The 14,391-nt window shown below is 38.6% G+C and overlaps 1 protein-coding gene across 1 annotated transcript in view; it reads left to right on the top strand.

Moving 5' to 3' along the window:
* The window catches only part of TNKS (tankyrase), a 2,150,186-nt gene that overhangs the window by 1,342,891 nt on the left and 792,904 nt on the right, over positions 1-14,391 (top strand). Inside the window, exon 15 of the mRNA XM_044060937.1 lies at positions 5,515-5,680. Coding sequence (XP_043916872.1) covers positions 5,515-5,680 — 166 coding nt within the window. The remainder of the gene's footprint in view (positions 1-5,514; positions 5,681-14,391) is intronic.

The raw sequence follows: 14,391 nt of genomic DNA, 5'->3' as shown, positions 1-14,391 counted from the left end.
TTATCTTTGTATTAGTTTAAGGTTTAGGTTTATTATTCAGGGATTTCTGTTAAGGGAAGGCAGTAAGAGTAGAGGAAAGGGAGAATTTAGAAGAGGGAGATAGAGGTGAACCTAGCGCTGGCCCGATGTAGTGCGCACAACCCTATTAAATATACTGTTAAAGTTGTAAAAACATACACTTTGTTTTCCTTTTTTTTTTTCCCATTAGTTTAGATTATAAGGTAGCAGTGTGGTAGAGGCATGCAGAAGCAAAAGTCCACAGGTTTTGGGTAGGCAGGGGCCAAGTAAGTCAAGCAGCTGTAGCAGGATAAGTGTTAGGGAGAAAAATAGGGGTACAGAGGTTAGGAGTATGTTTAGAGCAGTTTTGGGTAAAAGAGAGAATACAGTACAGCTATATAGGGAATATAATTCAGTAAAATAAAACTGTTGATAGAGGCAACCAAGTTAAGTAATAAATGCACTTTATTTACAGGTCGACAGTTGTGTAGGTAACTATACAATATAAATGCCAATCCAAACAGCATAGCAGCATAAGCACTCGATAATTATGGAGTTTATATTTCAATCGCCAGTACTGGAGTTCAGAGCACTTTCTTAACAACTGGTTAGTGAGAACAAACGCTTATACATCCAGTTGACTGTGAGCATCTACCTCCATCAAGAATTGCTGATGCTGTTGAACATAGCATGCACTAGTAACATCTAGTTAGGTTCATTCTCAGTAAAGATTAATGCACATTGCTTTAGTCAACTTTACAGGCAGTTAAACGCATGCAGTCACTCCGAGATACAACTCTAGTAGGCCACTGGTCAATATGAGCTTTAAAGTGGCAAATATTACATTTTCAGATAAGCAGATACAAAAACAAATACAAGCAGCTAAAATTCCACTTACATGGGATGTGCACTCGATCAGAACGCCGATTTAAAATGGCGCCTTAAAGGGGAAAATATATGTAAGCTTGGTTGGGGAGGGGCTAAGGCATTGCCGAATTATACTGGAATTTAAATCCCCAAGCAAAGGATTATAAGTTAAGTAGATTATATTTGTATTAGTTTAAGGTTTATTTTAAAGGGATTTTCTGGTAAGGGAGGGCAGGAAGAGTGGAGGAAAGGGGAAATTTAGAAGAAGGAGATAGAGGTGAACTTAGTGCTGACCCAATCGAGTGCGCACAACTCTATTAAATATACTGTTAAAGTTGTAAAAACATGCACTTTGTTTTCCTTTTCTTTTTTTTTTTTTCCCCTCTTTAGTTTAGGTTAGAAGGTAGCACTGTGGTAGAGGCACGCAGAGGCAAAACTCTACAGGTCTTGGGTGGTCTTGGGCCAGGTAAGTCGGGTGGCTATAGCAGCAGAAACTTTGTTTTCCCTTTTTTTTCTTTAATCCAGTATGGTTGCACCCCTGGTTGGTGTATTGACTATCTGGTCCAGGGAGTTTGTGTTTACAAAATCCAGGAATCTCTGTGCATGTATGTTTGGTGTTGTATAGGATTCCCAATTAATAGTGGGGTAATTAAAGTCACCCATGCATGTAGTATTGGGTTGGATGGTTAGTGTTTCTAATAAGTTTAATACATGCTATGGGTTTCCTGGGTCATAGAGAGGACCTGTAGCTTGCAAGGAAGTGGTATTGGATTTTGCCTGTGGTGATTTGAATATGGAGTAGTTCAAGTGTAAACAGTACTTTGCTTGGGGATAGGTTCCTTACATACTGTATTCCATGCTATCGAACAAGTTGCAGTATAGGTCAAAGTACTCCTTTGGCTACCTTAAAAAGACTAGTCTTTGCTTGGGTAGACACAGATTTATACACCATGGTTATCATGTGAGCCTCTGCTCAGTTTAAGAGGTAAACAGTATTAATTGCTTGACAGAGTTAATTTTTGTTATTTTATTTACCGGGAACGTCTGACTGGGCCAGAAGCCCATTTTCAGCGGAGGCCCAGGGAGATAAGCTCCACAGAAATATAAGCAAAGTACAATAATTAGATAGTACAATAGTATACATACAGTAAGATGGCGAGTACACATCATCTGCTCAGTCTATACAAAGTAGTATTCAATACAGTTTTTTAGTAGATACAGGTTCAAAAAGTAAAACACACAAGCATTTCAGTAAAGATCACTGTGAGAAAAATAAAATGAGTACTGTGTACATATTGTAGAGAAGTAATAAACACTGAGGAGAGAAAGAAAATTAGGTAAGGAGCGGACAGTGTGTTGAGAGAGTTATAGATATCTTGTCAGTCAAGTTTGGCGCAGGAACAATGTCAGTTCTTGGATAGATGTTCAAATAGTAATTGTTTGAAATTTGTAGATTCAGGTGTGTTTTGGAGGGTGTGGGGTAGAGAGTTCCATAATTTAGCTATTTGATTTAAGAATATTTACAGTGAGTGTTAGCATTGTTTATTGTGAGAAAGATCTGTCTGCAGATCTTAGACTTCGTGGGCATGAGTAGGAAACAAGTTCCTTGAGGGATGGGCAACTGTCAGGATGGAAGATTATATTGTGGGTGAATTTAAGTTGGTATAGATGGAGAGAATTAGGTAGCTCAAGCAAATTTAATTTATGTAGAGCAATATAGTGGTGGGTTTGGTGGGGAAGGTTGGCTGCGAAGTGGGCTATTTTGTTGTAACAAGTTTTTTTAAGTTGGTAAAGAGGGGGAAAGCATATAGGAGCGTAGAGAGGAAGAAGGTTCTGGATATGGCTAGTCTGTTATTGTCAGTGAGGAATGGCTTGCTTCTGTACAGTGAGCAAAGTTTGATGTGAACTTTAATTGTGATGGCTATGTGTTGGTTAAATCTAAGTTTATTGTCTATTGTCATGCCAAGGAGTTTTGTATGCTCAACTGGTTGGATGACTGTGTTGTTTGCTGAGAGAATGGTGAAAGGAGGTGTTATCGGTGAACTTTTGCTACTGGTAAATAGCATTAACTCCATCTTTTTGGGGTTGAGGATTAGTTGTGATTTACTTAGATATGTTTTATATCATTAAAAGCTTGTTGGGCTACAATTTGGAGGTCTGGTAAGGTATCTGCTGTGCAGATTAAAGTTGGGTTGTTCGCATACTGAACTATAGTGTGCGCGTTGTGGATAAGGCTAGATCATTGGAGAAGATGATGAAAAAAAGGGTCCTAGAATTGACCCTTGGGGGACTCTGACCGAGACCGGCAGAAGTGGTAAGAGTTTGGATTTCCATCATACTGCTTGTTGTCTGTCAGAAAGATAGTGTATGAACCAGAAGAAGGAAGTCTTTGATAGGTTTAGTGAGGCGAGAGTACTAAAGAGTTTCTGATGGGAGACTGTGTCAAATGCTTTTGACATGTCTAGGAAGATTGATGCTACTTGGTGGTTTGAATTTCTCAGTTGGTTGATGGTGTTAGAGAAATTAATTAGGGCTTTGGTGGTGCTGTGTTTTGGTCTAAAACCATGTTGGGAGTGTGAGAGAAGGTTGTGAGATAACCTAAGGTTGGCATTAACTTTTTTAAGTTGGTCATCTTGAAGGTGTGTAGGGATAGGCCATTTTATGGTTCCCTCGATCACTTGCTTAGTATTTTTCCTACATTCCTTTCCCATAGCCATTTTGTGTAGCATCCAGTCAATTATATATATATATATATATATGTGTGTGTGTGTGTGTGTGTGTGTGTGTGTGTGTATATATATATATATAGATATATATATATATATATATATATATATATATATATATATATATATATATATATATATAAAATTACACCATGTTTCAAAACAAGAAGAGCTAAGCTATTTAGTTTTGAAATAACCGCCTGTAGTCCCTTCATAATGAATTCATTCACACATCTGCTTCTACTCTGCTCAATTTTCCCTTTCCACAAATGGTCACATTCCCCTATGTACCCAAACCTTTCCTCTACTTTCTCAGTGTATATGTACTATTTAGCACTACTATAAATAATACATTTGTTACCCACATCTGTATAATTTTGCTGACCACTTCTGTTATATCCTCTTTAATGTTTTAACTTCATAACATTGTAAACAACTTTTGCTATTTTTTTTCCTGTTTGTTGTAATTTTTTCTTGATGGTTTGCAGTGATTATTAGCTTTCACTTTTGGTGGTTTGTAAACCAGGCTAAATCCTGACTGCATCTCCAAAAGGGGGGCCATCTGGGGGATGCAGATTGAGGGTGAATCCATTATTTATGACTGACAGTGGGCTCAGGATGCTCCAGTTTTTCACAGAACCCAGAATACTATTATATGAGATCGGGCAGGTGTGCAGTAGACCAGTGCTTAGCATTTGTTTATTGGGAATCAGTGCCAAATTGCATCCTAGCCAAAGGCAAAGCAAGGGTGTGCAAGGCCTGCTCAGGATCTGACATGGGCTTCAGAATAGACATCTTAATCAGAGCTTATTCAAACATCTGCTTGCCTCCTGTGTCCTGAAGTGTTAACTCTACAGTGGAATGACTGTATAGACCCTTCTTAAATGGAGCTTGTCACCTCACATGAGCCTGGAACTCCATCCTCCGATTAGAGCCCCCTGTCCAGAGTACCATCAGCCTGTTTACAGATGACTCCTGAGAGTAATCACCAGGATCAGGTGTATCAAAGTGTAGGGTTGTGCAAACCCCCCAGGATATATTTCCCTAGTGTAAGAGCAGAAGGCAAGCCCCCACCAGTATCCTGAACTGAAGCTAAGGACTTAGTCAGGCGTGAGTTCACTGCCTTCAACATCTGTGGATCTGGATGGAGACTGGATGAGGATGTTCAGGCCCACACCTCCTCACCAAGTGGTATGTCTGTGCTGTAAGTCAACTGATGTCCAAGACTTTCATGGGGCCCACTTACCCGTTCACACAAAGAGCTCTCGATGTCTGCCTTTTCCACAAGTTGGGCAACTTTTATGTTCTTTGGTGTTGATTATTAAGTTTGAGTCCCTGACAATTGTTGTACCTTGTCACTGTTGTATTCTTGTTTAAGATAGCATGGGCAGTTTCATAACTGGTCCTGTCTGGTTATGGCAACGTGAACAAGGGAGGAATGTGCTTAAGTAGCCAGTAATTTGTCCCACAGTGAATGTCAGTATAGTTGTGCAGACATCCCCAAGTTTAGAATTTTTCCATTAAAAAATGACAAATTCTGAATGGTTAGAAAGAGCTCTCCAACCAAGGTCCCATCCAGAAGAGTATTCACCATTAAATTGTATTTATCTTTACCTATATTTTATTGCAATGTTTATAAATTTAACTTGGACATAACTGAATTCTTATTTTATTGTAATACTTCCGGAAAACAATGTTATAATACTGTCAGGAAATTAAAAAAAAAAAGACTGTACCAAAAATAACTGGCATCAGAATATACTGAAGGTTTCCTGTCTACCAAATAAGCAGTTTTGTTCAGGAGTTTACATAACTTTTAACAAAAACAAACAAATAAAAATGGGCGTGTCATTACATTATAAATGAAGGCAATTATTCTGTCTTTCCTCCCTCTAAATAACTGTTTTTTCTCCTTGTAATTTAGTGGTTTAGTACCCCTACATAACGCTTGCTCATATGGTCATTATGAGGTGGCTGAGTTGTTGGTGCGACATGGTGCTTCTGTCAATGTGGCTGACCTTTGGAAATTTACCCCTCTGCATGAAGCTGCAGCCAAAGGAAAGTATGAAATTTGCAAGCTGCTTTTAAAAGTAAGTTTGTCCCATTGTTTTTTTTTTAATTTAGTGTAGCAAAGTAGACTGCAAGACTAGCCTTTTTGTTTTGTATTTATGCATGTATGTGTGGGAGGGAGGTCACATTAATTATCTTTATCACATGTTGTGTAACATTTGTTTCAGCTGTACCAAAAGCTGCCAAGTTAGGTAGGCTCTTTCCATATTAATTGTAATGACTTCTGTTTTTTTTATTTCTTTACTCAGAGGCACATAAGTAGCATTCCCGTATAACTTTTTGTAAGTTAGCTAAAAGCTGCAGCATATCTCATACTTGGTTCTAACTCATTTTACTGAAACATATTTCCCTTAAACCTAAATTGTAGATTGGTTGGTTGGTTTTATGACATAAAGAATTAGAAAAAGATGGAATAAATCTGCATTAATAGTACTATCCTGTACCTCGTAATTTTCCATCAAGCAGAGCCCTAGCTTGCTTGTCTATCACAGGTTGCACCTCACTGGCTGATTCTTAGTGCACACAGTCTTCCCTTCTTCCAGGAGAGGTATGAAGACCAAACCCCTTCACTCCTCCCCTCCCTCCCTGCCTCCCCAGTGCTGGGGCCGCTAATTAAACCCAGATTGCGTGGGTCACATGGCTGAGACTTTCCTCCCCTTAAGGAGTAGCTCATTAGCAAAATCCTAAATGCCCATTTTCCAGGAACATAGCTCTTTGGCTGCCTGCTCAAGACATTGTCAGTGATGTCTTAAAAGGGAAGCAGACTCCCATTTCTGTAAAGAGGCCTGCTTTGCCACTCCAGCTGTTACATCTGCCCATTCCTCTGTGAAATCTGGCCAACCTATGAAGAAGTTTCCTGACATCCATGGAAAGATCCTTCTGTCTCATGGTCTTGAGCATTCTGATGCCAGCAAAATTGCTGTGGTTGTTGGCTACTCCAGCAGCTCATACTATGGTTTGGGGATGCCTATGAGAGACTTTTCTCAGAATTTACCCAATTTGGAAAACCATCTCCAAGGGAACAATGAATTCTAGATTTAGTTACCTTCGGACACATTTTGAAGCTCAACAGTATGGATTCGCTGTTAACCCATTCATGTAAGTTGAGCTTCTGACAAAGGTCTGTACTGCTAAACTTGGCTGTAGAGGCTATCCTGGTACAGTAAAAGGGCCTGGAGTTTTATTTCTGTTTTTTCACTTTTGCAAAGGCAGTGAACAAGTTCTGTGCCTATCGTCACATCAAGAAACTTCAACCAGCATATCTAGTATGTCCAGTTCCAAATAGTTACCCTCCAAAGGATTGTGCTCCTGCAGAAGACATGGGTGGTATCACTGGGTTTGATGGATGACGTTTGGCTCATCAGCTGTTGGGGTTTACGTAGGAAGGTCCTGCTTTACTCTGGGTAGACATCCCTTCCAGTTTAAAGTTTGCCATTTGGACTTTCCTCAGTGCCCAGAACTTTCATCATGGTGTTGGCTGTGAAGACTAAAGCCTTACATAAGGAAGGTCTCAGGTTTTCCCATAGATGGATAAGTAGCTTCTGGAAGCCCCCTTTATTAATTTCTTCAAGATGGCCCTCAGCAGTTGTGTGGATGAAGTAACTAGAGATCACCGTAAATTAGAAGGATCTGACCCTGGCTCAATGGAAGTCTTTTATCAGGAAAGAGTTGTTAGTCATCGGTATCCTTGAGGAGGACCCAAGAGGTCATGGCTTTGGCTGTTTGGGTGAAGACACAGTGCTGGGGCCAGCTATAGACTGATGCATTGCCTGTGCTTGGTAGCAGACATTATTTTCTAGGTACCTTTTCCATGCCTGAGGACTTGGATGTTGTCGTGGTCTGTGAGGAGTGAGTAGCCTTAAGTCCACCGTGCTATTACAATTTGTCATTTGGAGATGAAACCCCTTTTGCCACACCTTGAAGAAGGGGCAGTCTCCAGCAATTTTGTTTGTCTTCTCAACAGTGCAACCTGCCATAGACTTTGACTACCACTACTTTGCTTACAGATAGGTGGCTTACCTGAAGTCCTATAATGTGTAGGGAGTATAGTGCCCTGGAGAAGAGGCTCCACATCAGTCATTTGGAACTCTAAGCAGTGTTTCTTGCTCTGTAGGCTTTGGAGTAACAGCTGCTTCTGAAATTCGGTTGTATGGTCAGCCTACAGCCAGCCTATCTTAAAGTATTTGTGTGTTAAATACCTGAAAAATGACTGGCTGCCATTTCAAGCCAGGCCATCTGTTCTTCTGGACACTTTTCAAACATACCAGTGAACAACTACTGTCCTTCTGTAAGAAGCCTGCTACTTTTGTGAAGTAACATATACTCCCTCAGAAGCACTGATGACTTCCTCCTGTTTATTTACTTCCCCATACTCTTGCCACAGCACAAAGCTGCTTTCATGAGTTAGCTGCAACATCCTAAAACCTAGTACCTTCTTAAAATCAAACAGGCAATATCTTCTCTTATCCTTAAAAAAATACTTGTGAAGATTGCCTTAACTGAACCTCACAATGCACCACCTTTGCTACCTGTGGGCTTCTGTTTCACCCTCATCATCCTCCCCATTTCTAATTTTTACCAGTAGCCTATGGCTCCCCATCAAGTATTCTTACCTTGTTTTCCTTTATATCTTTTTCATTTCCCCTCTTCTTCAGTATTGGTACCTTTCCTTAACAATCCCCATACTTAAATTAACTCATCCCTATGATCTCACTGTTTAGTTATTATACTTAACACTCACTCTGCCTCTACCCAAGTTTTTACCCTGTGGGCCAGATCTACTGCATTGTAATTGACCTTATGAAGTGATGCTGCTTTTTGTTGATTTTTATGACACTTTGCTATTTATTGGTGCTATCTTTCACCAGATCACACCCCATAATGTACTACATCTTCTACTCATTCATTGCATTTGCACAACAGTCTCTTACTGTATTCTTTATGATCAGTATCATATTGTCTGTTTGCCTGTGCCCAGTTCATGCCTGGAAAGGGTCATTTTGGACCAGTTTGTCTACTCAGTTAACATATAAATGTTTACAGAAGTAAGGGGGCTGCAGTGCTCATGTGTCATTAAGTCATAGACAAGGGGCTTCTTCCTCCTCTCAACAGTTCTGGGTTGGGTCCAGTGTCTGGAGATTTGCTGTATCATTATCAATCATTTCCATGATAATTCTTTCCATGGCTTTACATATAAGATTAGTAAGACTTTTAGGTCTGTACATGGCCCATCTTTGTGCAGAGGGATGACTGTTGCTCTTCTCCATGCATGAGACACAAAGCCTGTTTGGAGGCTACAGTTAAATAGCAATTCCAGAGGCCCTGATAGGTCATGTTTCATGCTATTTGGAAGGCATCTTGGGATATTGTCTGGGCCCACTGATGCAGTGTTCTTGGCTTTAAAGAGAGTGTTAAGGATGTGTTCCCTAGTGATAGCAGGCAGAGTTATATTTCATAGTATTTCCTTAGGGAAGGTTGAGGAGGAGCGAGGGGTAAGGTTGGAGCTGAATTTGATGGCCAGTAGGTTTGCTGCATCATCTGGCATAGTATAGGTGGCTCCATTTACAATGAGCTCTGCATACAATTATGTATTGCCTTTGATGTTGCAGACATAGCTAAAGAATGTCCTGTGGTCCTCATTGGCCTGGGAGGCCAAATTTTTTGCCTCATATTTTTGGTCTGTTCCTCATAAAATTTGTTGTTTTCTGGCAAATCATTGAGGATTGAAGTCACTAAATAATGACATAGATTTGATTTTCAGACCATATCCTTCAGAAAATGCATGCACATACAAAGCCTGTTATTCTAGCTAATTTCTAAGTCTATGAGAATAATAATTAAAAGCTGTCCCTATTCTGGGCCTTTGTCCCCTCATTATTTTTTTGCTTTTCCATATTTCTTGCGTTAGGAGGTTGAGTGATAGGTACTTATTCATATTTCTTTACTTCAAGGACTCAAACCATTTCTGTAGTATTTGTATAAGGCATGCACACTGCATCATGGAAGTATTCATTAGCTTTGTGTACTAGGTACTATAATATAACTTGTACATTAAAAACTGCATTACCCAAATTTCAGTAGTGTAATATATCTCTTTATAGTCGGCTTTTAATATACACCTCTTGCATGTTTGGATATTTTATACAAACCCCCATCAATTGATACTTAGTTTACCTTTAAAAGCAGTCTTTCATAGACCCACTTTAGGTAAAGCTATTTACTTTGTTTTTTTTAAACATCTGGTAATTAACTAGCATTTTTTAATGATCTCACTGCACGTTTTTCTATGTTTAACGTTCCCAAATAAGTAGTAGAATGGTAAAATCACCTGTAATCTCACTTCTGTTATTTATTTTTCTCTACTTATTTTTATGCGTTAAACCATTTTTGCTTCCATTGCACCACATAGCAAGTATGTAAACTTTCCCATTAATTCCCTGCTTTATATAATTTGTTTTATAGTGTAAAGTGGAAACAGTAACAGTTGCACACATTTACCTTCTTTTGGCACAGTCCACTGATTGCTTGATTGTTTTCTGTCCCGCAACATTCCGAACAAGTGGAGCCTGCTCCATATGTCTTCGCTGTGCTCAGGCTCACTCCACTCCCCTACCTTAGCCCCTATTACTACACTTACACAAACCCATAATTCATTAGCTAAAATTAAAATTAAATGCTTATCCTACGACCATCATACCCCCCCCCCCCCAAACTGAAACTCAGTGGCAACATCCATGTAAACCCTGGACCAGCTACATCCCCACAAACCACACCCCTCCAGTACAAAATAATACTACTTGTTCTTCCCGCAACATTGCACATATAAACATTAGAAGCATGTACAGTAAGATACCAGAGTTACATGCCTGGCTTAATCTACATGCTGAAGATATAGTAGTACTAACTAAACCTGGCTGAAAAAAGAAACAAAAAGATAATGAAATTCTACTCGCACACTATAATATACAAGAACAGACAGGCAAAATAAAAGGGATTGTAGAGCTGCAATGCTGAACAAAAAGTCTCTGCAGCTTACTCCTTCACCACTAAATCCTCCACAATTTGGTAAAGCAGAAATTCTTATATTTACCCTCAAACTGAACCTGCGAGGAGATATTCAAAATATGAGTTAAGTTCCCCATTTGAATATGGTGAGAGAAACTAGAAGAACTGTTACCCAACCTTTCTTCTCTCAGGGTCGTAGACCTAAACTCTCAACTTCTGCTACTGAAACTAGAGTTATGTTGATATAATTGATGATACTGGGAGGGATTGTGACATAATTAAAAGACTTTAGATATGTGTGTTGTTGAGTCTACATCTAAATTTACTTTTCATAATGGTTTGTCATTGAAGAGGCATTTGTGTTATAATTATAACCCTCTTCTAACAGTGTTTACAGATCTGACAGAATGGGCACCTTTCCTTGTAGATCATGCAAGGCATGTGGTTTTATTTTTAAAGAAAAAATGTTTGTTCATCCAGTAACCTGTAGTAAATTTTTGTCTAGATTCTATGCAGACTGCCAGAGTATCAACTTAGTTTATTTAGCTGTGTGAAATGACTGCATATGTTTTTACGTTGGCAAGACTAATCTCTCTTTCAAAGAGTGGATTCTTGAACACATCAATGATATCTGGAAAAGAGATGGTAAGAGGGCTCTTGCTAGGCATGTTGCTATGAATACTGGACATAATTTTCATTTTTTTAGTTTTACAGCTGATCTCTAATGGTTTGAAAGGTAGGGATATTGTCAACAAGGTTGAACTAGCTGAGATGAACTGGATAATTACAGTGCAGACACACAGAGCTCCTGCCTTAAGTACTGCTGTGCCTTTAAGACCGGCATTAAGGCTCATAAGTTGCCTCATTATGTAGGAGTGTTTTTTAATATAAATAGTTTTTGTGCTGTTGATTTTTATTCTGTTTTATTGGCCTGAAGAAGTGCATCCTATGCATGAAAGTGCCTACCAAATAAACTCTTTGGATATATCGGCTGTGTTGGTTGGTCTTTATTTATTTGTTCATATAATATACGAAGAACAGACAGGCAAAATAAAAGAGCTTATGGAGTTGCAATACTGAACACAAATTCTCTGCAGCTTACTCATTCACCACTAAATCCTTCACAATTTGTTAAAGCAGAAATTCTTATTTTTAGCCTCAAACTCAACCAAACCAAGATGTTATCCATCATAGGTCCGTAAATGGCAATAATCTCTCTTTTGCCAAAACACTCCAAGGAAAGGGTGCCACAGAACCAAGAACCAGTAAAAAAACAACAGGCACCCAAAGAGGCAGGAGGTAATAAAGCCACGAGCCTGTAAGTGAAAGCAGCAGCAGGTTTATTCACACCATACAATGCATTTTCGTCCACTAGACTTCTTCAGATATAGAATGAATGAATAAGAAGCTGTGCCTGCTTATATAACCCTCCCAATTTTAATCAAAGATTAAAACAATTATTCAGTTAAAACCATTAAAATCTTGTTACCTAAAATATTCGTGACAACCTAACAACTTACCACAAATGAAAATAAAAGCATATGTATTTTTTAAAAACTTTAGAATAAAAAATGTATATATAAAATACTACAAATTACAGTATGTGAACAGATAAATAAACATAACTGCAAAAGACCTGCAGAATAAACTTGTAAAACAGTATATACTTGCTTTATAGTTTTTCAGCTCTCATTTTTAAAATAGGGGCAATGGATATATATTCATTGAGCCCTGGGAATCTATTGGATTCCAATAACAACTGCCAAAATATTTCTCTCATCTCTATCCTGTTTTCCCACGCCCCCCCCCCCCCCCAATGTCATATTGAACCATTTCTACAACAAAAAAAAAACATTTTGCTTGCGGATATGTCATAGTCTGTTTGAACAAGGCATTATTAGTGTCTTGGGCTCTAATAGCATATAAATGCTCATAAATCCTTCTTCTGAATTTACGGGTAGTTTTTCCAATGTAAAATGCACCACAGGTTTTGCATAAGGCTAAATAAATCAAGCCTTTACTGTTGCAATTGGAAAAACTACTACTCTGAATCTGGTAATCTCGTTATAAAATATATACAGAATCCTGTCTGAGTATATAAGGACATTGTGCGCAAGACCCACATTTATAAGTTCCCAATTTCTTGCGTGAAACAATAGTACCATTGTACTCCAGTAGTTCCTTGAGATTTCTACCTTTTTTATATGTAAATCCTCGGGTGTTAGTGAACAAAACATCCACCTCAGAATAACACCTGAACCTGCTCCAATGTTGGGTAATAATGTTTTTAACCCTAGATGTATTCTGGTTATAAAACATAACATAATTACCCCCAAAATTTCTTGAATTCTTTACTGGTGACATTAACCCTAGATGATGTGTGGTACCTTGTGTATTTGTTGGCACTACCACACCTATATCTCCTGTTCCCAAAATAGGGGAAAACCTGCCCGTTCTCCCATTTTTTACTTCCTCCAAGACTTCTTCAATTAAATAATTGGGATAATTTCTAAATATAAACATTTCTTTGACTCTCTGACTTTCTTGCTCGAAGTCCAAATCCGAAGAAGTCATCCTACAACTGCAGAAAAATTGTCCCTTGACAATACTTTTCTGCTTAAACGGATGGGAACTGAAGTATAGGTATGAATTAGAAAAAGTTTCCTTTCTATATACATTAGATGTAAACCGCTGCCCTAGGATGTCTTTTGTAATAGTAACGTCCAAAAAATTCATATGGTCATATGTAATATGAGAAGGGAATTTCAAGAAATTAGTGATATGGTTTAAGAAATTTATACATTCTATTAACTTATCCTCACTACCTTTCCAAAAAATGCAGATATCGTCCAGGTAACGTTTGTAATGTACCCAATGTTGTGCATATTCAGATTGGAACACAAACTTCTCTTCCCATACCATGAGCACAATGTTAGCACAACTTGCCCCCATAGCCACTCCCTGGGTCTGTTTGAACAACTCACCCTCAAAAAATATAAAATTCTGTTCCAATACCAAATCCATCAGCTCTTTATATAGCAAAAAGGTATTATGGTCCAAGTTCCCATGTTGGTGAATGGCATCCTGGAACCATTCTGACCCTATGGTATGTGGAATCACATTAAATAAATCCTGAATATCAAGGGTTACAAATATTAGGGAATCTGAGTACATGTTGCTATTTATACTTCTCAAAAATTCCCAAGAGTCCTTGAGTATACCATTAGCCCTGACCCAAATGTCCTTTATTTTATACCCAAACATTTAGCCAATGGATGTGTTTTGGAGCCGTTGGCGGCCACAATGGGTCTCAGGGGTGGATCTTCCACACATTTATGTACCTTAGGAATCCCGAAGATCGCAGGGATACGGGGTTTATCCACACTAAGATACCTAAAAGTCTCCTGATTAATGAGGTTGTCATCCAACATATCTTGTAAAGCCAAGTCGATTTTACAGTATGCTAAATTAATTTCATTCTTAGATACTCTGACATACCTAGTAGTATCATTGAGCATGCCCATCATCTTACTGGAATACAAAATACTGTTCATGAAGACCACCCCCTCCCCCTTTATCGGGTTGCATCACCCTCAGGTATCTATTTTCATGGATAGATTTAAGGAGTAACTTTTCTTCCCTGGTCATGTTATACCTACCATTCCATCTACCCATATAAACATTCCTGATTTCTTCTTCAATCTCCCTTTCAAAATGTTTTAGCTGA

This window comes from Protopterus annectens, chromosome 2.part0 (genome assembly GCF_019279795.1).
Source record: "Protopterus annectens isolate FY-2018-M chromosome 2.part0, PAN1.0, whole genome shotgun sequence".
Classification (NCBI taxonomy): Eukaryota; Metazoa; Chordata; order Ceratodontiformes; family Protopteridae; genus Protopterus; species Protopterus annectens.
This window is presented reverse-complemented; position numbering and strand designations above follow the sequence as displayed.